Here is a 22,130-nt window from a genome sequence, read left to right on the forward strand (position 1 = left end):
CCCTCGGAGCATCTTTGTTCTCTCCAGTTCAGCTACACTTTCCATGAATACTGATAAGCACTTTGTATGCTCCAATGTGTATCCTGCCAGAGACCTGCTCACACCTGGACTGGAGAGAAACCCCCAAAACCCCAGCAGGTTGATTCAGGGGAACTCACCATTCCTGAGGATCCCCGTTACTATGTGCCTTGAAATAGGAAGCTTTTATTTTAAAACGGTGCTCTACCGGTGTCTTTGCACATCAGTGGATTTGCTCCAATTGAGCTTTGGACCAAACCAGTGCCTGGTTGCAGGGACTTCTCAGAAAGTGACCTTCCCACTTGCTGCTTTTTGGTGTCACTGGTCACCTTCATGGGACATGATGGGACAAGGTGAATGGGTGTGTTGGGGCCTGCCCACAAGATGTTATTTCACTCCATAATACATCAAGCTGAGCGGTCAGTGTCACCCCTGTACCAGCGGCGTTGGGAGCTTAATCAACAGGCGGGGCTAAACCACGACCCTGGGTGACGTGGGTGTGCTCCTGACTAGTGCTCTGTCCTGCTCAGACCTCCAGCACTGAGGAGGCCACTTGGCTGCAGCTCTGTAAAACACTTCAAATCCTAAAAGTCCTGCTTGGAAGTCACCTCGAAACACCCACCACCTGCCTTAGCTTCTAGCAGAGCATCTGCTAAGCACCTGGGGGCCTCGGCCTGGGCACAGCCCAGACCTTGGTGGAGGCCGGACTCCACAGACCAGGGTCACAGGACCCCCTGGTGAAGCTCTAGGGCTTAACCGGCTGGATGGTGAGGAGGTACTGCTGCCCGTTTCACCTGTGGTGTCGTTCAAATGAAAAGAGGAATCCAAATGCACAGAAGAGGAGCAGAACGTGAGTGTCAGGGTGAATCTGCAGAGCACACGCAAAGAGCAGAGTGAGTGTGCACAGTACAGGCACGCACAGAGCAGTGTGGATGCGCACATACACACCGCGCAAGCGTGCAGAGCAGCGAGTGTGCGCACAGGGCAGGGTGAATGTGCACGTGTGTACAGTGCGAGTGTGCACGGAGCAAATGAGCGTGCACGGACACACAGTGCAAGCGTGCACAGAGCAGGGGGAGCGTGTACATGTGCTCAGTGCAAGTGTGCACAGACTGGTGTGAGTGAGCACAGGGAGAGCACACACGGCAGAGTGAGCGTGCACAGGGCACTGGGACAGGTCTGTCAGGTCGTGGTGAGAACAAAACCTGCATGTCTGTTTACTGGGTGCAGACGTGGCCAGGTTAAAGTTTGAGGGGTGACAGGACCTCATGGGTAGGAATTAAAGGTACAAATTGGTCCTTTCCCTGAGAGACAGGGAACATGGAGCTTCCCCTGCCCGACATCCTCACTGCCAGGCTGCAGCTGACTCTGCAACAGGTTTCTCCCTAACTCTCCTGTTTACTGTTGCGTTATCCCAAGATTGTGTTGTTTTGCACGGAATAGTTAATGACGTACCACTGTGCGAGGCGGGGAGGTTTGAGAGCAGGGCTGGAGCAGGGCTAATGGCCTTCCGAGCAGGCAACGTGTGACTGGCAGCACAGCACCTAGCTACCCAGCTTGGGTTTAATTTGCCTTTCCGTGTCCTTGAGTGCCACTGAGGGTCTCACAGAGGGTTCCTCCCACAGCGCAGCAATCTGGACTCCTGCTGTGGATGGTCCCATGGACAGGGCATCTGCGTTTTGGCTCTGGCCTCAGTGAGTGCTATAATAGCTTGAGAGGAGGGGGTTCTCTCCAGCTGCTGTGGGGCGGAGGCCTGAGGCTTTAGGGCTTCCTGCAGGATCAGAAAACCTCCACCCACACTGAGTGGCCCCGAAAGAACTGAACGGTGATGTTGCATAGACCACCACCCTTCCTAGCCACTCACAGCTCTCTGGCCCCCTTTTCTCATCCATTTTGGATACCTGAGGGGTGTGCTTCTCCATGGCCCACACAGTGGCAGCTTCAGGGGATCAGACAGCTCCATCCCATGGGCCTAATGCCTGAGGTGGTATTGGTGGATGCTGCCTGAGACCCACGGGAGGGAGCATTGCCCTGTGCACCTCTGTTTTTCAGCCACATAAGCAGTGAGCTGCACTTTAGAGAGAGTTGGTAATGTGACTCTCTGGGTGCAGCCAAGACCCTAGAATCTCTTTGACTTGTGCTGGTGTGAGGTCAGACATTAGTTTCAAAGGTAAAACTATCTCCAGTCTAGAGAGGGTCCTGACAAAGACCTTCACAAAAGTCCAAAATATATCGATTAGAAACTCGGGAAGCTTCAACATGCTGCCCACCAGCATCCCAGATCCCTTCCTGCAAAGCTTCCTGATGCTCTCTGACTGTCCTGTTGCATGGGGTTGTCCAATGACAGAGGAATGACTCTACATTTGTCTTTGTTCAATGTCAGTTGGTTCCCGCCAGCTCATTTCTCCAGCCTGTCATGGCTCTTTGAAGGGCAACCCTGTCCTCCAGTGTATCAGCTGCTCCTCGCTTTGGTGTCTCCTGCAGACCTGATGAGGGTTCAGGAGACCTAGCTGGTGTGCACTGCCCAGCCTCTGTTTTGGGGGTCAAATACCTACCTTTTTCTCCACTTGCCCTGCTGACCTGATTTTACTTGGTACGCTGTGTCTCCAGCTGCAAAATGGCATGAGCGTCACAGCTGGATTTTACAAGCAGCCCAGCGCTCCTGCACAGGGAGAGCTTTGGGGTGCAAGACTGAACACCTCTGCCCTGACTTTCTGGTGGGAGGTGGAGGTCTGTGGACATAGGATGGCTGCAGCCCTGTGGACAGAAGCCACAGATTTTGCTGGGGGAAGGACCAAGCAGCAAGGGCAAAGATGAATCATTGACCCAGGGCTGCAAGAGGCGGCACTAATCCTGCCCAGTGCCTCCTCCCTGACCTTACAGACCACACAGAGCTGAAGCTCACACTTCTGCCCGGTCCCTGCAAGCTTTGTCCTCCCAGCCTGTGGGACAAGGATGCGCCCCCCTGAAGAGGTGTGGGTTGATCCAGTCTCCAGTGCCACCTGCCGGCAAATCATCCCGGACAGATGCTGGAACCTTAACCATGCTTCATAAAAGCCAGCCCATACCCCACCACCCCACCCAAGACCCTTTATCACCATCCCCTCCAACCAGTCCCGTTCAAATCCCAGATTCCTCACAAAAACTCTCCTACATCTTAAGCACCCCGCATACACCCTCACGGCTCCACACCTCACAGCTCTTGGTGCCACCTGCGACGGTTGGGCTGGGGGTTGTGGGCAACCCCCCACCCAGGTACAATGATGGGTTGTCACCAGCCCCAGAGGCAGATACATCCTTGGGTTCTTCAGCTCTTATTCATCATGGGTCCTTGGATCTCCCGGGGTCTTGGCTATGCTGTAGACTTGCACATGTCAGTCCTTTGCTGGGGCTATGGGACTGCTCTGTGTCCGGCCCGGCTGCGCTAAGGTATAGCCATGTGCCACACATCTCTGCCACTGTGGCACCAAGCTCTGACTTCTCATGTAACCCTGGGTTACCTTCTCACAAGCTTTGACAAGCTTCTGTGGCTATTAGAGTCACCACCACCCCAGAAAAGTCTGAGGTCGGTGTCTCCAGATCCAACCGGCCTCAGCGGTCTCCGGTACAGCACCATCTCCAGCATCTCCCGGGTACTCCACCAGTACTCAGTGGCACCAATTTTCCCACTATGCTGCGTGCTGCTCCTGCACCCCCTAGAGACCAGGCTTCCTCTCTGTGTCTTCCTAACCCTGGGCTGGGACTTTGTCTCGGTGGCTCTGGATGAAGATATTCCACATGGAAATGGAACTGCTGAGCAGTAATGAGCCCAGGCTTCACTCAGGGGTGCAGGAGGCAATGCCCTGGTTATCTGAGCATTATTTGTGATGAAAGAGGAAAAACCTAGGCACGAAGGAACCAATAGCACAAGGAGCTGTCATTTAATGTGCAAGACCAGCAGCAATGGGTTTAAGGCACCAAATCTGAAGCAAATAGTCACTTCCAGTGGAGTTCTCAGCTCTGCAGGGGCCAGCCAGCAGCAGGGGAAGGGCTGCAGAAAGACACCTTTGGTGGGCTAAGCCTCAGGGAAGATTAGGAAGCCAGAGAAGATGCTGTCAGACCCTTCAATTCCCACCACGGAGTTCTTGTCCGTCGGCTCCAGCCAGACAGACTCGCTTGCTGCCATCTTGAGGACCACACCACCCGTGGTGACCTGGTAGCTATTGTGCACGTAGTCGCAGAAGGTCACCACCTTCTCACCCCTGCTGCCACCCTGGCCCTTCTTTACACTGAGGCACAGGTTGCCCCTGGAGGTGACATGGTAGGTGAAGTAGTAGATGCCTGGGACCTGGCAGATGAACCGGCCATACCGGTTCTCATAGTGGCCCTTCTCATTGGTGATGATGCGGTCAAAGCGTATGGGCTGGTCCCGGCGTGGGTAGGAGCTGATGGTCCTGGCAGCGGAGAAGGCAGACTTAAGGGTGGTTTTGTAGTCACCAGGGTCCCCCTGAGGGCCAGGGGGTCCCATGAGACCTGGTATTCCCCTTGAACCCGGAATCCCCCTGGGGCCAATCTTCCCAGGGTACCCGGGTGCTCCTGGGTCTCCCTTCTCCCCGATGTCTTCTTCATGCTCCACCTGGCCAGGGCGACCTAGAAAGTAGGAGGAAGAATTGTTGCAGAAACAGCCAAGCCCCATGGGTCTGCAGAGAGGGCTCTGGGAAGGAAACTGCTTCTATCTGTGCTGCGGTCCAGGTCAGCAGAGAACCCTGTTCATCTAGCAGACATGGCACACCTTGTTTTTGTGCACCTTTCCTTCCCAGGTTCTTCGGGGTACTCTGGTCTGTCCAGCCCCTTCTGTCGCCAACATTGCCCCCACCTTATCAGGGTGAGCGTCACCCCAGAGGGACTGATAGAAAATGGATTAGGATCATGTATTAGCACTGCCTGGTCCTGCACCTGAGCCGGGCAACGCTGGTATCAATACAGGCTTGGGGGGATGAAGGGATTGAGAGCATCCCAGATGAGAAGGACTTGGGGTACTGGTGGATGAAAAGCTGGACATGAGCCGGCAGTATGTGCTGGCAGCCCAGAAAGCCAACCGGATCCTGGGTTGTATCCAGAGAAGTGTGGCCAGCAGGGCGAGGGAGAGGATTCTCCCTCTCTACTCTGCTCTCTTGAGCCCCCACCTGCAGCACTGCATGCAGCGCTGGAGCCCTCAGCATAAGAAGGATATAGACCGGTTGGAGCGAGTCCAGATGAAGGCCACAAAATTGATTAGAGGGATGGAAGACCTCTCCCATGAGGAAAGTCTGAGAGACTTGGGGTTGTTCAACCTAGAAGAGGCTCTGGAGAGACATTATTACAGCCTTCAAGACTTAAAGGGGGCTTATAAGAGACTTTTTAGCAGTGCCTGTTGTGATAGGACAAGGGGTAATGGTTTTAAACTGAAAGACGGTAGATTTAAACTAGACGTAAGGAAGGAATTTTTTACGAGGGTGGTGAGGCACTGGAACAGGTTGCCCAGAGAGGTTGTAGATGCCCACACCTGGAAACGTTCAAGGTCAGGTTGGACAGGGCTGTGAACAACCTGGTCTTGTTGAAGATGTCCCTGCTCATTGCAGGGGGGTTGGACTAGATGATCTTTAGAGGTCCCTTCCCACCCAAACTATTCTATAATTCTATGATTTTCCTGTTCTTGGTATTCACAAGACAATGTTTTCCCACCTGCAGTCTTCTTCTTACCTTGATCACCTTTTAGGCCATTTTCCCCATCTCTGCCGTTGCTGCCGGGCTGTCCTGGTGATCCAGGGATGCCTGGAATGTTGCCATGGGTGTTGCAGAGTGTGGCACTTGCAACCTGCCCTCCAGCCAGACAGATCAGCATCACCCACACAATCTTCATCTGCTGGAGCACAGAAGGATGTCAAGAGGCTTGCCTTGGGCAGTGGGAGGGATGGGGAGGCACTCTGTGCTGCTCTGGAAGTAGAAGCACTTCTGGGCAGTGCCATCAGGGAGGGAAAGCAGGGCCAAACCTGCTCACCTGATGGCCTTGGAAGGACAAGCTCCTTTGGGCATGGGAGGACTTGCCAGTCTCTTCCCAGTGTCAAATTACTAGATGAGAAGTGCCCAAAGTTTCAGCCACATGAACATCTGGGGACAGGTTAGCCTGGCCCAGAGGTCTGATGTCCAGCCTGGCTGTGCTGCTGCCATGGGCATGTGCTGCAGGTCCCTGATGTTCTGAGTACCTACTGCTCCTTCAGAGCAGAAATTCTCCATCCCATCATAGGACCACAACTGTAGGGTAAAATCCTTCCCCAGAGCAGTTTCATCATCTGTAAGGGGATAGCTCTTGTTGTCCACCAGCCTATCTGAGGGACAGCTTTAGCCCTTGTGGATAGCAAAGAAATCCCCGAACCTGCCCTCCTAACCCCTGTGCGTTCCCGTTGTGTCCTGCCACACCCCTGTTTCATCCCAGGAGGATTTCTGTATCTCACCAGCCTTACTGGGACAGTCATTTGGGCTTCCAGTCCCTGGGATCCCATCTTTGTTCTGCCCCCATTGCATGCCACAACTCAGCTCCTTCCCCCAGGTCCCGCTGCAGGTGCGTGTGTGGTAAGCACACAACATTCTGGGGGCTGATCTGGATATCACATCAACCCAGACACAGTTCACCTGCCTGGCCTCAGGTGAACTTTCCCAGCACTGACACTCTGATGTCAGTGGGAAAAGAGGCCGGTGAGTCAGATCCTCCAGATGCAGCAGCTCTGATTGCAGCAGGTCCGAGGACCATTCTGCAGGCTCCCAGCCCTGTCGCAGGCAAACAACAAGAGTGTCTCAGGGCAGGAGAGCACCCCCAGGGCACCTTTCAGCCTGATGGGCCTTTGCCATCTCTCCTTTCAATCTCCCCCCTCACCCAGGTGGGGCAGGAGGAGTTGGGGTCCCACCAGGGGTCTCCACCACCCCAGCCCAGCAGCACCCTTTCCCTTCTGCCACAGCAAAATGCCAGTGGTGCAGGGGGTGACTGTCACCCTGGTGCTGCCGGGTCCCGCGCAAGCTCCTGTCTGCAGGGGAGAGCTGGGGCTCAGCCTTGCTGGTGGCTTGCTCTTACCTTGAATATCTCGTTGCACAGACTGGGAGATGGAGCAGGACACACCAGCGTCCTGCTTGGAAATTACCATGGGGGGAAACAGAAGTTTGCTGCAAGGGCTGTTGTGAAAGGATCTGGGCCACATCCCTTTTTTTATCTTTAGCTCCTGCCCTTTCTTCAGTAGCACTTTCATATCCGCCACAAGTGCTGGTCTGTCAGCTCAGCAGGACTTGCCGTCCCCAAATGGCACTCTGTGGCCCTTCAGGCATACAGCTCTGACCCCAGAGAGCAGAGGGATGTCTGCTCTGTTCTGCAAGGTCCCTGGATCCTGCTCAGGTGTGCTTGCTATGGGGAACACCATGGTGAACTCCAAACAATCCTGGGATTCAGGACTGCAGGAATGTGCATGCACTTAGCTAGCATCTCTCAGACTTCTCTGTACATACCCAGCTCTGCTGGGAGGTACCAGCAGGCTGAGAGGATGCTACAGGGTCTCAGCATCTATCGCCTTGAATCTGTCCCCCAGGTTCTCCTCAGTGTTGTGGAGGGGAAGTGATTCTACTATGCAGCAAAAGCATTTCCAGTCCTGCTTTCTGATGCTGCCTTGCAGAGGTGAAGCACAGGATGTTCAGGGGAGATGACCTTTTTCCACTGTACAATGTGTGCCACCAGGAGGAATGTCCATTGGGTTTTGGTGGGATCTGCAGCCTCCAGAGCCATGAGCTCTGTCAATCTGGCTTTGGGAAGCCAGTGCTTTCCCTGCCCTGTCCATGGTGAGGCTGATACCCTGGGGATGTCCCAGCCTCTGGTAGCCTAGCTATGAGGCTTGATGTATCTGTGCCCTCTGCATCTGAATTACATCCTCTTGGATAGGAAGAGGAGTATCAGGACCCCTGCTTGGAGGAGTATTGGTCCCCCCCTAGGTGAGGGCTGTATGCATGGGCACAGGAATTGTCTCCTGCCTGCAGTCAGTGCAGCTGGGGCCCTAGCTCACTGAGCAAAGCCATGAATGGTGTTTGATGCTCGCTGATGCTGAGCATGGCTGAGCCAGCAAGGGCTCAGGGACATTCTGATGCCATGCAGACACACATGTGTACCACATCCATCTGGCCATATAGGAGCCCCATCTGCAGAAAGGCAAATCATGGAGGGAAAAACACGTTAGACCAAGTGCACTGGGAAAGGTTTTAATGATATTTTGCACAGCCCAGTCACGGCAAAGGTGTTGCTGCAAGCCTGCTCCAGGACACCTGTCTGTCCTTGGTGAAACCGAGGTGGGAAGGGGAGAGACACAAAGAAGCCTGTGGCTCTGGCAGCAGAAAGTAATGTGGGGTTATCATGATGGATGCACTTGGCAGTGCCAGCAGCACCTCTGGGGCTTGGCACCATGCAGATGAATGTTCCCCCTGTTCAGTGGCTGCCTATGCTGAATCCCCAGACCAGGGGGTTGTGTCTAGCAGCTGGGGATGACCCCCTTGCTGAGGCTTCCCACCCAGCAGAGAAACCTAGCACATCAGCAACAGCCTGGCAGTGAGCAGCAGCATTTGCAGGGCACGGCGAAGAAGTCAGCATGCTGGGGTGGGCTTTGGTGGTCCTCTAGTCTGGGAAGAGCAGGAACCCTGAGAAGACGCTGTCAGAGCTGCCAATTCCCACCATGCCATTGTAGTCATTCACCTCCAGCCAGACCCGGTTCCCAGCAGTCAGGTGGAGGAGGATCCCACCAGAGCTGACCTGCATGGTGTTGGTCTTGTGGTCACAGAAGCTGGCCATCTTGATGCTGTCCTTGTACAGGATGGTGCAGAGGTTGGCTGTCTGCGAGGTGTGGAAGACAAAGTAGTAGAGGCCGGGGAGCTTGCAGGTGAACTTGCCCGTGGAGGTGTTGTAGTCATGATTCGTGTTGGTGATGACATGGTTGAACACCACAGGGACATTCTTCAAGGGGTGTTCACTGGTCTGCCTTGTCACTGAAAATGCTGACTGGTGCTTCTGCTTGTAGCTGCCTGGAATACCTGGCTCTCCGGCCATGCCCATCACCCCAGAGTATCCAGGGGGACCGGAGACACCTATGGGGCCAGTCTTGCCTGGCAAGCCAGGACTGCCAGGTTCCCCTTTCATGCCCTTGGGCCCTCGTGTTGCAGGAGTAGCTGGGATGCCTGTGGGGTAATGGGGAGTAAAAGGGTATAGGCATCAATGACAGGAAGGGGGGAGAGGCTCCTCCAGCCCCTTCCCTTGAGCAAGAGAGGGTTGCTGCCTCTCTCCAGCCTGCTGTCCTCCTGTCCTGTCCACACAGGATGTTGGCCTGAAAGCCAAGACAGACCAGCCATGAAGGACTCAATGGCCCCCCTTCAACAGCCTGGATGTTTTCCCTTCTTGCTTACTCACCTGGCTCGCCTTTGGCTCCCTTGAACCCATCACGGCCATCTTTGCCTGGCACACCCGGCATGCCTGGCAGGCCTGGCACCCCATAGCAGCCGTAAGGGTCTCCTCTGGTCACAGCAGACCCCAGATTCAGGAGTAGGAGGGTGAGGGCCAGATGGATCTTCCCCCCGAAGCTCTGTCCCATTTTTGTGCTCTAGAGCATGGAAAAGGAAAGAAATTGCTGGGATGAGGGGCCGTGGCAGGGTGGCTTCCAGGCCATTGGGCAAAGAAGGCACTGTGCTATGAGGCTGAATGCACCTTGCTGGTATGGCTGTGCCCTCAGTGTCCCTCCTATACCAATTGCCAGGCAGACATGTGAAGACGGACCCTGGGCTCAGCACCACTCTGAGGGCAGCCCCTGATGGCACAGAGGGGGTTGGAGTTTCAGTCTTGATGAGGTCTTGCAGTACCCATGGCTAGCCCCAAGCTCTCCTGGACCAGCATCCCAAGCCCCCTTTAGATACATATGCTGCTGCAGATGTTGAACCATCTGCACTGAGGCTGGAGTTCCCTGGACCCAGATGATCTTCTCCAACAGCAGCCTGACCTTCCCATCTCTGCCAATCAAGATGAAACCTCCCCATCAGCTGGTGATCTGCCAGGAGAGCGCCTGGCCCATGGGGCTGGGTCTTACCCCAGCAGGGAGAAGCATGCATCGCCCTCACCATGACATGTGCAGCCTGGCAGTGCCTCTGCCTCCTTCTCCTCCTCTCGCATAACCCAGAGCTGTGCCATGCTGCTGGACCCCCAGTCCCCATGCAGCCCACCCCAACGAGGCAGACCCTGTAGCACCTCTTACCTCTGGGGGGGGAGCAGGGCCTGGGATCCTGTGCTGCTGAGTCCTCAGGCTGCTGTTGGCACAGCACAGCCTAAGTGACTCTCTGTGACACCCTCCCAGAGGAAGTCACAGAGTTAGGAAAGGGCCCTTGGGGACCCAGAACCCCCAGTTGGCCCCCAGCCGAGTTGCATATCCTCCTGCCTCATTGTTTCCTTTGAGCAAGCACTTTCCTGGATGTCCAGCAAGATGTGTACTTTTACCACTGCAGCAGCAGAGCCTGGAGGGAGAGAGGTGGGGTGAGCCTCTCCCAAGAGATGCGCCACAAATCCTCCAACCACTGCCCAGACTAGCCCTCAGAAAATTGCCTGCCTTTCGCTCATCCTTAACTCATTTCTGAGCAGAAGGGCAGTGAGTGGATGAGAAGCATCCAACCTCATGCCAGGTCCATGGAGCCAGAACTGTCCGTGTGATGAAAGGCTTGTGCAAAGTCATTGCCTGTCTGTACGGGGAGATGCTGCACCCCTAGGCAGTGGGACTGAAGAACATTTCTCCTTGAGGGTTTCTGACCTGCAGGTTGTCTGTTGTCTCTGCATCTTACCCTGTACTCCACCAGCTCTGCTGAATACTGGATTCGCTGGGGCCCCAGCATCCCTGCTTGGGATTTTGCTTCTCACAGGTGACCTGCTCTCCTCCTCACTGCTCCAGGAATGGAGACGTTTGACATCCCAACAGATATGTAGCAGCTCCGCCAATTAGCAGTCGCAGGGTATGGCACCTGCATGGTTTCCCTCATGCTTTCTGGCTGCCTGATACCTGCCCAGCCTGCTGTACTGCCCACTAGTCTCAAGCCAAAGAGAGAAGACCATTGCCTCACAACTCCACCACCATCAATCCCACATCCCAATCCACAACCCCATCAGTCACACAGATGTCCCTGTACCTCCTTGCTCAAAGTCAGGAGGACCACAGATGCCTTTCCTCTTCCTGGGAGAGTTTGGGTACCAACAGAAGACCATGTGGGTGAGGTGCATAATCTGTTGCCTGTATTTAGCCTTGTACAGGACAACCAGCTTGGACTCATGAGAGAAAGGACACACAGAAGCTACTCCCAGAGATTTCCCATGCCTCCCTGTAACTGCCAGATCTGCTTGTACACTCAGTTCCCTCTTGTCCTTCTGCCTTTGCAGCTGGGATCTGTGCTTGGCCAGGGCAAGCTGGGACCGTTTCTCTCCATGCAGAGCTTGGGAATGGACCCAGGACATGGATGGTTTGGGGAAGACGCGTGAGTAGGAAAGGAAACCCAAATGGCTGTCATGGAAGAAGGGTTTATTTATACCGATGGGGAGGATGTGAGGGGCAGTAGTGGCCTGGTGCTAGAAAGATTATTGCAATGGTTAGTGTAGCAGAAGCAGTGGCACGCAGTGATTTCCCACTCAGGAGCAGAGCCACAGCTGGTGAACAGCCCCGGTGACACCTGGGCCCGTCAGGGTTGGGGTTTGAATGGCCAGGAGGAGAAAGGGGCCAGGACTCCTCTGCCTCCAGGATGGAACGGACAGGCTCAGTGTCTGGCCACGCTATGACATTGATGGAAGCGCAGGATCCAGCTGGCAGGTCAGTGTGAGGCCATCTCTACTGCAATATAAGACAACCCCACACGCTCACAGGGTGAAAACGCTTGCAGACGTGCACACTGCAATGCTCTGGTGCTAAGCAGGTCTGGACTGGTAGCCTGTTAGCCCATCTGGGGGAAGACCATGAAGCCACTGAAGACGCTGTCTACCTCGGAGCCGCTGTAAATCTTGCTGACCATGGCAGGGTCAGTGCTCACGGAGACCTGGTCGCCCACTGCCAGGCTGAGCACACTGCTGCCTGAGTTCACCTGCAGGATGCCAAGGCTGTTGTAGTCGCAGAATCTGACCACACGCTCTTTGTTCTTGATGATGCTCAGGCAGAGGTCTCCACTGGAGATCACTATGTAGGCAAAGTAGTAGAGCCCGGGGACGTGGCAGGTGAACTGCCCAGTCTGGGGGCTGTAGGAGCTCTCCTGGTTGGTGATGATGTTGTCAAAAACCACTGTCCCACCCATGGATGGTGGGGACCTCCGTGAGGCAGAGAAGGCAGGACGTGGCTGCTCCAGGATATTGCCTTCTTTCCCCTTGTTGCCCTTTGGCCCTGGCTGGCCTGGAAGCCCAGGGGGCCCATGCGGGCCTTGGTAGCCCTGGTTCCCTGGGTTGCCAGGAAGCCCTGGTTCGCCTGCTTCCCCTTTGAATCCCCGGATACCCGTCCTCTGTGTTGATTTTCCTGGGGAGAGATGGTGAGGAGGAACAGTTCATGCACATCTGGCATCTTCCAAGCTGCTCCCACAGCCTATGATGCTCCTACCAAGAGGCTTGAGTCACCCGGAACACCTGCACTGTGCATCCCAGCTCCCCCTTACCTGGCTCTCCCACATCACCCTTCTGCCCTGGCCTCCCATCAAGGCCAGGGACTCCTGGGAAGCCGTCCTTGCCATCTGGTGCCCGACACATGCTGTTCTCCAGCAAGGCCATGCCCAGCATTGCTGTCAGGGTGCAGGTCGCCAGCCAAAGCCTGGGTTGCATCTTGACTCCCTACAAGCACAGAGGTGGTGGAACTGGGGATGGAGGCAAGCACACGGCAAACAAAACTATGTACCTTGGACACAGACACACAAGTGTTCCCATCAGGTGCATGCACGGATCTACCACGTCACCCACGTGTTGTCCAGTACAGATAGCTGGACACAACACGCAGTGGTGAATATAAATTAATGGAATGATTTTGAGGCTGTTTCTTTGCTTGATTTGAGATTATTGGTGTTACTGAAAATCTCTGACATGTGCCCATGGCAGGGCTTGTGGGATTGGAAACCCCAGGATGTGGAGCACAGCGCAAACCCTTTGGTGCATGTCCTGGGGATGGGTGGTCACACATCAGATGCATGCAGAGGATGTTTCTTCCAGTGTTGGGGGAGCAAGCACGGTGTATGGGGCAATGGTCCCAAAGGATGGAGAGCACAGGTGAGGAAGAGGTGCAAAGAGACACAACAGAGGAGGAATAAACAGGAGAGGGATAAATAGGAAAGTGATAAACAGGCTAAAAGGGTGCAGCTCTCCAACACACAGAGGTGGGAGAGAGGAGAGAGACCCTAAGCACACAGACCTACCCCAAAACCTGGGATACTCAGTCCAGGACAAACCTGCAGAGCCCAGTGATATCCACAACCACATGGAGCAAGGACAGATTCCTGCAGCTTCCTCCCCAAACCCACATCATCTTCTCCTCCTTTTCCTACTTCAAACCCTTACGGAGGGGGAAGGGAAGAAAGGAGGGGGACAGGGAGCAAGGACTGGAGAGCAGTGGCAGAGAAGGCATGTGTCCTCAGTTATTTGCTGTGACTTACCTCCTTGCTGGATGTGACAGCAGACTAGTCTAAGAAGCAGCTCTGTTTGCTGGAAGCTCTTCCCTGGGAGCAGGGAGGAAGAGGAGCAGGGTGTGTGGGGGTGTACTTGCATGCACAGTGGTTTGCCCAGTTGGAGAAGAGAAGTGCCAAGTTTCGCTTTCTCTGCACGAGAGAGAAACTTGTTCTCCTTGCACACTTGACCTGTGCTGGGTCATGGTCAGGGAACAGCTTGGTCAGCAAAAGTGCAGGACTGCAGGGTTCCCAGCCTGCCCCAGCAGCACAGTCACTACAGCCGGGACTGGTGTTGACTGGGCACAAAGCAACACAGAAGAGGAGGGTGCCCAAAGGCATCCTACAGATCTGTCACTGCAGGAGGGGACAGGTGCTGTGAGTACTAGGTGGCACAGCCATCCAAGGGATGCTCAGGGGGGCCGCGATCATTCTTGATGGCTCCTGGACTGGGCAGGCAGAGCATGACTGCCACTGGTACCCAGCCTTGTCATCACTGCTGCTGGGGGCTGACCCCTGCAGATACCAACCTTGACACTGCACCTTGATGGAGCAGGGCTCCAGCAAAGGGTCTGTTAGTGTCTGTGTGGCTCAGCAGGGCCTTGGACATCCTCGATGAGACATCTCCTTCCCACTGCCCTCAGTTCAGTGGTTTGGGGACCTTGTCTCTGTAGTAGAGAGAGAGAGAATGGTAGTCTCTGCCACCTATGTTGCTCCCAGTCCCCTTTGAGTGCCAACCTAGCCAGATCTGGGCAACCCCAGGAGCTGTGCGTGGCCTCATCCACACCTGAAAAATGAAAAAGCCAGTGCCTCACATCACTGAGCCCAGGGAAGGTGCCCAGGGATGCACCTTCAGATCTGGCACAAAAGAGCCCAGAAAAGCCACCAGTACCAAAGCTCTCACTGTGGCAGTGAGACCCTGACCGTCTCCTTAATCTCATTTAAATGCTGGATTACTGGGGGCTGGTTACAGGTTTCCAGCATCTCCTGGAAGCTGGCGTTTGTCCTTCCTCCAGGTACTTGAGACTCCAGAGCAACATTTAGCCCCACTCGCTTGACTTTGGGTGTTGCTGTGTTCAAGCCAAGCCTTCTCTCCCATCCTCTGGGAATTTCCTTCTCCTACCCCTGATTTGCAGCTGGGACATCCATGGCTCCAGAAGACAGCTGACTGCAGGGAGCTGTGGATGAGCATTGCATGGCGCTATACAGTCATAGAATCCTAGAATTGCTTAGGTAGGAAAAAATAAAGATATGGTGGACCATAAAGATCATCCAGTTCCAACCCCACTGCCATGGGCAGGGACACCTTCCACTAGACCAGGTTGCTCCAAGCCTCATACAGCCTGCCTTGGACACTTCCAGGGATGGGGCATCCACAGCTTCTCTGGGCAACCTGTCCCAGCGTGTCATCCCTCCCCCACACTGAAGAATTTCTTCCTGATGTCCAATCTCAATCTCCCTCTTTCAGTTTAAACCTGTTACATCCTGCCCTTTGTAACAAGTCCCCCATCTCGGAGGCTTCTACAAAACACCTCTGCCAGCACAATCCCTGGCACTCCCCTTTCCCATCAGGGGGTCTGTGGGAGCGGGTGGTGGCCGAAGAACGCGGTGACAGGCCACGAGGTGGCAGTGCCGCCTCAGCCATGCTCCGTGTCCCCTGGCCGTCAGGGCTCCTCTCCTCCTCCAGCAGCAGGGGCGGGGCCGACCCCCGGGATGCCCGTGCCCCCAGAGCCACACCGCGGGATGTCCAGCTGCAGGGCGAGGTACGGCCATCTCGCCCCCGGCACCTGGGCATCACAGAACGGTGCAGCTCTCTCCTGCAAACGCAGCTCCAGTGTGGCCACCAATGCGACTCTCCCAAGCCGGGAGCAGTCCGGCACCCCCTGAGACGAAGGCAGTAGTGTTTCACCAGTGAGGGACTTGCTGAGGTGGAAGGTGTGAAGGGTTGCAAAATCTGGGTTGGTTATCCCAGCTGATATCGGTCAAGCAGCGTACGGCCAGCACTACCACCTGCAGGCTGCAGTATGGAGAAGGGGCAAGGATGACGGGGGGACCACAGGTGACATGTAATGGGACCGAAAAAATGCTATGTCTCACTACACAGCCCTGCCCAAGAGCAGAGGAGAAGAGGAAGAGCAGGTGCGAGCAGCAACAGTGCCGTGGTGCTGGGAGTTTGAAGTGAAGGAAACGCAGGCGTTTCAGGAGGGAGCTGCTGGCAAGCGAAAAGCATCTTGGAGCAACGTCACGAGCTACGTGGGAGAACTTGCATGGGAAGCTGCACTACATGACCTCCAGAAGACCCTGCCAGGCAGTGTGGGGGTATGATGTTGCCCACAAGGGCTGAGGCCGTCCAAGGATGCTTTAGGAAGGCTCTTCCTTGGGTAGCCGGTATCAGGGACTGACTGGGCTCAGCACAGTCAGATCAGCACCGTTGAAAGTGCCATGGCATTTGCTAGTGACGTTAGACCAGAGGGTGGGAGCAACATCCCTGGCTCAATCTTACTGACAAAGTTGTTCTTTGTTCTCTCCAGTTCAGCTTCATTTTCTCATGAATACTGATGAGCACTTTGTATGCTCCACTGTGTATCCTGCCAGAGACCTGCTCACACCTGGACTGGAGAGAAACCCCCAAAACCCCAGCAGGTTGATTCAGGGGAACCCACCATTCCTGTGGATCCCCATTGCTATGTGCCTTGAAATAGGAAGATTTTATTTTAAAACAGTGCTCTACCGGTGTCTTTGCACATCAGTGGATTTGCTCCAATTGAGCTTTGGACCAAACCAGTGCAAAACTGGTACTCCACCAGTACTCAGTGGCACCAATCTTCCCACTCTGTCGTGTGCTGCTCCTGCACCCCCTAGAGACCAGGCTTCCTCTCTGTGTCTTCCTAACCCTGGGCTGGGACTTTGTCTCAGTGGCTCTGGAGGGTATCAGGTAACTAGCACCTACCCATCACTCTACAGGAGATCGTGACAAAAGCGGTTGGTGGGAGGTCAGCAGCAGTGCTAGGTACTGAGCACACCTCTGCTGCCACTCGCCTGAATCCCAGTCTGTAACCCACGCTCACTGAGGGAGTCAGGAGAGCTCAGAGCATCCATACTTCTGCAGTCACTGCTGGCTTAACGATGCCCAAACAACCAAGGCTGTTTCACTGGCAACCTGTGATTTCACCTCTGTTGGGTTGGCCTGTCCCAAAACAATCAAGCTGTGCTGCTGACCACCAGATAAACTTCCTGTGCAATGCCACAGTGTTTGCATGAATTCTGAAGCCTCTTCTCTTTCCAGTGATTGTATCCCACCTCACCCTCCTCTTCACCTGACTAACAACAGCCCAGCAGGGTGACCTCACCACTGCTGATTGAATACTTTCCCTTGAATGTGGCCACAATCCTCCTACTGTAGCAGTTTATCTTTTCTGTGGTTTGCTTACATTCAGTCTGGTGTCCACTGCTCCCCACTTCAACCCTTTCCCTAAAAACCTGTTCGCCCCATGTGCAGAAGGTGGTACTTCTTGTAGGCTGAGAGAGTCCACAGTATCTATGAAACATGGTCAAGGGTTTGAAAAATGGCTTGAAAACTATATGGCAACTGAAAAAAAAAAGGGCAAATCCTTGTCCTTCCTTCCTTCACCTCTTGGATTTATAGTATAGGCTTTAGAGACAAAGCTCTGAGAGACACCCTTCCAAATACAAAATGGTGGCCATATTGGAGGGGGAAGCACAAGGTCCTTCCTTCTGGGCTTTGTGTTTTGATGCCTCAGTTCTGGATATGCAAGTTCCGTACTCCTTGGTGCCATCAGGCCATAGCAAGACCATTACAAATCCCTCCACCAGACAGGGATGTGCTCATCCCAGTGGAATGGGAACCACCGTGCACTCATCTGTAGCAACGTTGTGGTTTCCACTGGACTGAGATGACCCGCACAGACCCTTCCTGCACCCTGTGCATGGCCAGATCCTGATGGCTGCCAGAGCACTGCGTGCCATGCCGTGGTCTGGTTTCCCTGACATAACTCGTCAAAAATGGAGTGCAAGTTTCCTGCAGGGAAGTGTTACTGTTAACTGGGTCAGTGGCAGCTGGAGGTCCATGCCAGCTGGAGACTATTACAACTTATTTTTATTACAACTCACTTTCCACAGTGGCTTCTTTGGGAACGCCCCTTCCCTCTAACTGACCTTGGCTGTCATATTGATCCAAAGCTGCAAACTCACTTCTCACGTCTGCTCAATTTGGAGGGTGTCTGATTGCTGCTTCGGAGACTTTGATTGCCTTTGCTTCTGGCCAGTGGGACCCCAATGAGTGCCTTGCAGGCACCATTAGCCAACCTCCAGCTTAGTGGGTTTGCTGAGGAATATCCCAGCCAAGCTGCAGCAATGCCGTGCAGAGCCAGGTCTGATGTTTTCAAGGCAAAGATGTATTCAGCCTGTGGTAGGCTGGAGGTCACTATTTGAGCTCTTCAGCAGCAGAAGTAAGGTTTTGATTTTGGTAACTCTCTAGGCTGTGGTTCCACAGGCAGGCAGAGGGCAGCAGCACCGGTATCCACACACATACAGCATCTTCTAAGGCACTTTGATCGATAGTTCATTACCCTTTGTTGGCAGATCCCAGCCTTTTTGCTCCTGCTGTGCTCCCTATGAGTTCACCCTCATCAACCACTTCCATCGCTTTCCAATACAGCTCAGGCAGGCACTTTTCCACTTGCAGTGACATGAACTGCTCAGGATCCCCTCCCACAGGCACTGCGTGAAGTCCTCTACCTCCTCTCCATAGGTAGAAGTCAAACCTGTGTCCTTTCTGACAACTCAAGAACAAATCAGTCAACATCTAGGAGGCAATTGCAGTCCTTGTCGAGCTTCCAGGGTGGAGGAGGGAGGGACGGGGTGGGCAATCACACAGTAGCCCCAGCACCGATTCTCTGGCCTGAAGTCTTCACTTGGGCCCTTAATTTCAGAGCTGCACTGAGAGGTGGGAAGACTCCCGGCTTCTAATTAATTACTGAGTTGCCTGTAATTGATGCAATTTACTGCCAATGTATCTGTTCTATTGCACTGTGGAGAAGGTCATTCTGTACACTATTTTCTCAAACACCTTAGTGAGTGGCCATAAGCCATGCCTTGAAACTCATCTCCAAACTGCAAATCCAGAGAGAAGTTTGCACCTGGAGGCAGAAGGGGACCGTGGTCCTGTGCCCCGTGCCTGTCACCAGGTGTCCCTGAGGAATCACACGTGGCATCAGCAGACCACAGCATGGTAGAGGGTGGCTGCCTGTGGTCAGTGCATCCTGGTCCTCTGGATCCAGGTCTGGTGAGCACGAATTTCCTATCATGAGGATGAGTACTAAATGGCACATTCCAGACCGTACAGCTGGGCTTCATGTGGCATTTCACATTACACAGACTGGGTGTTTTTATTTTCAGTTCAGAGTCATCCTATAATAGGACCTATTTGTCCAGATTAATCTTCATAAGGAGGTTTCAGGAGCCTCTGGATGGGAATATCAAACAGCAGGATTTCTAGGGATCTCTAATCCTGCCAGTAATCCCTGATCTTTTCAAATTAATTTATTTGGGGAAGCCAAATGGAGCCTCTCACTTGCTGTAACGATACAAGAAGATTAGCAGGTTGTGTCTCCTGTTCTCAGTCCTGAGCTAGACAGACGTCCCTAATCCCCTAAAAGCCCATATTGGTGCGACCACGCATCTGTGTTTCTTCACAAGTGTCACCTATCCTGCTCTGGTGTAGCATCCCCTGGGTAGGGCCATATCCTTCCATTTGGAGCCATGCTGATGTGCCTCGCTGGGGCTTAAGAGGGGATTTTACTGAGCCCTTCAAATTGTCTCGCTTACTAATTAATGACCGGGTTTCGGTTTCGGAACATGCACTTAGATAAACTGCAAAAGCAGATTTCATTTATCTTAATTAATGATTTAAATACTCAGAAGCCTCTGCTAAAGCTCTGTGATTGATGACAGCTAGCTGGCTGTATCACTGTGCTTTGGTCCCTCGGCATCCTTGACTGTACAGTGGGGATATGGGCACTGACCCTCCTTGCCTCCCCCTTGCCTGCTGCCTTCAGATCCAGGCTGGTCACCTTTCTGGAAGGTTTAGCTAGGTGCTTGATCAGAAAGTAAATGAGTGACAATTTGTACCTTGTGCTAGACAGGTTGTCTTCCCTGAATTTAAACTGTGTGTCTCTATGTGCACAGCCACAGCAGCAGTGCATGTCAATAGCTAGAGCTGGTGCAAAACAGGCTCTGCAGACCACTGACATCTTCCAGATGTGCAAAGTGGACTAGGAATTGCACTTCAGGACCCTGCAAAGTACTGTCCACACCCCAGCAGTGCTGAGACAGCCTGCAGGGCACAAAGTGTGTTGTGTGCTGTGTTACTGGATGTGGCACCAAGAGCATTTCCCAGTGCTCTTGGGAGCCTGGGCAACAGGTTGCCCAGAGAAGCTGTGGATGCTCCATCCCTGGAAGTGTTCAAGGCCAGGCTGGATGAGGCTTTGAGCAACCTGGTCTAGTGGAAGGTGTCCCTGCCCATGCCAGGGAGGTTGGAGCTAAATGATCTTTAAGGTCCCTTCCAACCCAAACCATTCTATGATTCTAAGCGCGGACACTGTGGAAAGACCTTCTGTTAGATGCACACATCTAGCTTTGCAATTGCTCATGGAAATATGAATTAAGGGGGGTAAAGGACCCTCCTGCACTGACAAAAAATCTGCTGCTGAGTCTGGACTTGGAGATGGCACCTGCCTGCACCCTGGACCTGCATCCTGCCTGCCCTCTGCATGCTGGAAGCGCTCTGCCCAAGGTGGTCCCTTCTAAGCTCCTGGGTCCTGGAGGGGTTAAAATAGAGGTATCTGCCACACTTAAAGATGAGTGTGCGTGACAAAAAGCTCATCTGCACACCCATAAAGGAGCACAAAAAGACAAGAGCAGGAGAAGGAGCCCAAACAAACAATACCCTGGGGCCACTCCCAGGCTCATAACAGAAGAACCATCAGCCCTTCAAAGGCCAATCTCCACAAGTCCAGAAGAACACAGGAGCATAGTGCCAGGCGGGAACCCAGATTACAGACTCTCCAGGAACAACCACTTTGTCTGGGCCCTTCCAGGGCTGTCCCAGCAGTGTCAAGGTGTAAACCTCCCAGGAGTCACTGAGAGCAGCTCCCCAGGTCACCTTTAGAACCAGGGCGGGGTTTCTGCCTAGGAGTGTGAGACCCATCATGGGATGCAGGGGAAGAACATTTTTGGGGCAAACTGGGTGTCTGAGCCCAGCTGCTGGAGGGATCCACATTGTACATGTGTGTGTATAAATATACGAAAAATACATATATTCATACTACTAGACCTCCATTGTGCTCAGCCAGAGAGAGGAACAGGATGGGGCCGTTGGTACTGTCAGTGTTCATCTGGGTGCTCTTGTTAGGCATATGTAAAAATAAACAAGGAGTATTACTCCAACTCTATAGGTAGTTAGCAGAACATGGCCTTGGAAGAAGGAATATAATAACAGAATAACATACATCAAGTCAAAGGAGGAAATACCAAGGTAAGCACAAGGGCACCGAACTGCTGATGAAACCAAAGAGAAGGTCAGTTGAACTATGTGTGAACTATCCTAATTAGAAGAGTAAAAAACCCATCCTCAGGTAGGCAAAGCCCTTTCCAACAAAAGCCCCTTCCCAACAGAACATGAACATTAAAAAAAGGAGGATACTGTGACTTTAAATGTATACAAGGCATTGCAGAATGAATGGGACTGAGGGTGACTAAGTATGACTGGAAAAATACTGGTGACAGCTACTTGGGATGTATAAAATATCTACCGTGTGTTATCTGAGGTGTGCTAGCTCTGTGGAATTGCCAACTAGCATCTATCCCTGTGCAGACCTGAAATAAAAGCAAATTCTCCTGACTCTGTGTGTTTATCGGCTCTTTGCACGTCAGGTGAAGAACACCACCACTCTGTCTCCCTATGCCCTGTTTGGCCAGCCAGGTATGTATGTATATGGGTATATATGAGGTACAGGTGTGCTTTTCATGTGTGTGCCTGCTGGGAACACGCATCTTCAGCCTCACTGTTGGACCTGAGGACACGGAGCTGCAGCAGCCTCACCTCTCTCTGGATCCAGCATAATATGTTTCCCACTAACAATGAATACTGAAACCACCAATTTAACAATTAAAAGATTGGGAATCAGCACAGGAATCACGTGCACTTGTGTCTGCTGTGGTTACAGGGATCCTGCTGCAGACCCTGAGCGCTGCATCCACTGGGTATACAGAGAAGGAGAGAAAAATCCCCCTTTTGGAGAGAAGACCAAGAGCTTCAGCCCTTGATGTTCTTCCAGGAGATGAGCATCTTCTGAGATCTTGCTAACTCAGTGGATGACATACAAAGAGAGGCTCTTTCA

At 53.4% G+C, this 22,130-nt stretch overlaps 3 protein-coding genes across 3 annotated transcripts; all 3 read right to left on the minus strand.

Annotated features, from left to right (window-relative positions):
• Positions 1–4,072: 4,072 nt before the first annotated feature.
• On the minus strand, positions 4,073–5,899 carry C1QB (complement component 1, q subcomponent, B chain). The gene is made up of 2 exons (XM_010150451.1): positions 5,740–5,899; positions 4,073–4,647 (listed from the first exon to the last, which is right to left on the minus strand). The coding sequence occupies exons 1-2, from the start codon at positions 5,897–5,899 to the stop codon at positions 4,073–4,075; spliced, it is 735 nt and encodes a 244-aa protein (XP_010148753.1).
• A 2,781-nt stretch (positions 5,900–8,680) lies between these two features.
• Positions 8,681–9,647, minus strand: C1QC (complement component 1, q subcomponent, C chain). The gene is made up of 2 exons (XM_010150452.1): positions 9,467–9,647; positions 8,681–9,237 (listed from the first exon to the last, which is right to left on the minus strand). The coding sequence occupies exons 1-2, from the start codon at positions 9,645–9,647 to the stop codon at positions 8,681–8,683; spliced, it is 738 nt and encodes a 245-aa protein (XP_010148754.1).
• Positions 9,648–12,012: 2,365 nt separating this feature from the next.
• Positions 12,013–12,880, minus strand: C1QA (complement component 1, q subcomponent, A chain). Its single transcript, XM_010150453.1, has 2 exons — positions 12,718–12,880; positions 12,013–12,581 (listed from the first exon to the last, which is right to left on the minus strand). Exons 1-2 carry the CDS (start codon positions 12,878–12,880, stop codon positions 12,013–12,015), a joined length of 732 nt encoding a protein of 243 aa, XP_010148755.1.
• Positions 12,881–22,130: the final 9,250 nt, after the last annotated feature.

Source organism: Eurypyga helias, unplaced genomic scaffold (assembly GCF_000690775.1).
Source record: "Eurypyga helias isolate BGI_N326 unplaced genomic scaffold, ASM69077v1 scaffold2054, whole genome shotgun sequence".
In the NCBI taxonomy this organism is placed as follows: domain Eukaryota; kingdom Metazoa; phylum Chordata; class Aves; order Eurypygiformes; family Eurypygidae; genus Eurypyga; species Eurypyga helias.

Excerpts from the sequence above, each read along its gene's own strand:
- C1QA (XM_010150453.1), bottom strand. The coding sequence starts at position 12,880 with ATGCAACCCAGGCTTTGGCTGGCGACCTGCACCCTGACAGCAATGCTG. Across the intron at positions 12,582-12,717 it reads GGGTGATGTGGGAGAGCCAG|GAAAATCAACACAGAGGACG; the intron begins GTAAGGGGGAGC and ends ATCTCTCCCCAG.
- C1QB (XM_010150451.1), bottom strand. The coding sequence starts at position 5,899 with ATGAAGATTGTGTGGGTGATGCTGATCTGTCTGGCTGGAGGGCAGGTT. Across the intron at positions 4,648-5,739 it reads TGGCCTAAAAGGTGATCAAG|GTCGCCCTGGCCAGGTGGAG; the intron begins GTAAGAAGAAGA and ends CCTACTTTCTAG.
- C1QC (XM_010150452.1), bottom strand. The coding sequence starts at position 9,647 with ATGGGACAGAGCTTCGGGGGGAAGATCCATCTGGCCCTCACCCTCCTA. Across the intron at positions 9,238-9,466 it reads GGGAGCCAAAGGCGAGCCAG|GCATCCCAGCTACTCCTGCA; the intron begins GTGAGTAAGCAA and ends ATTACCCCACAG.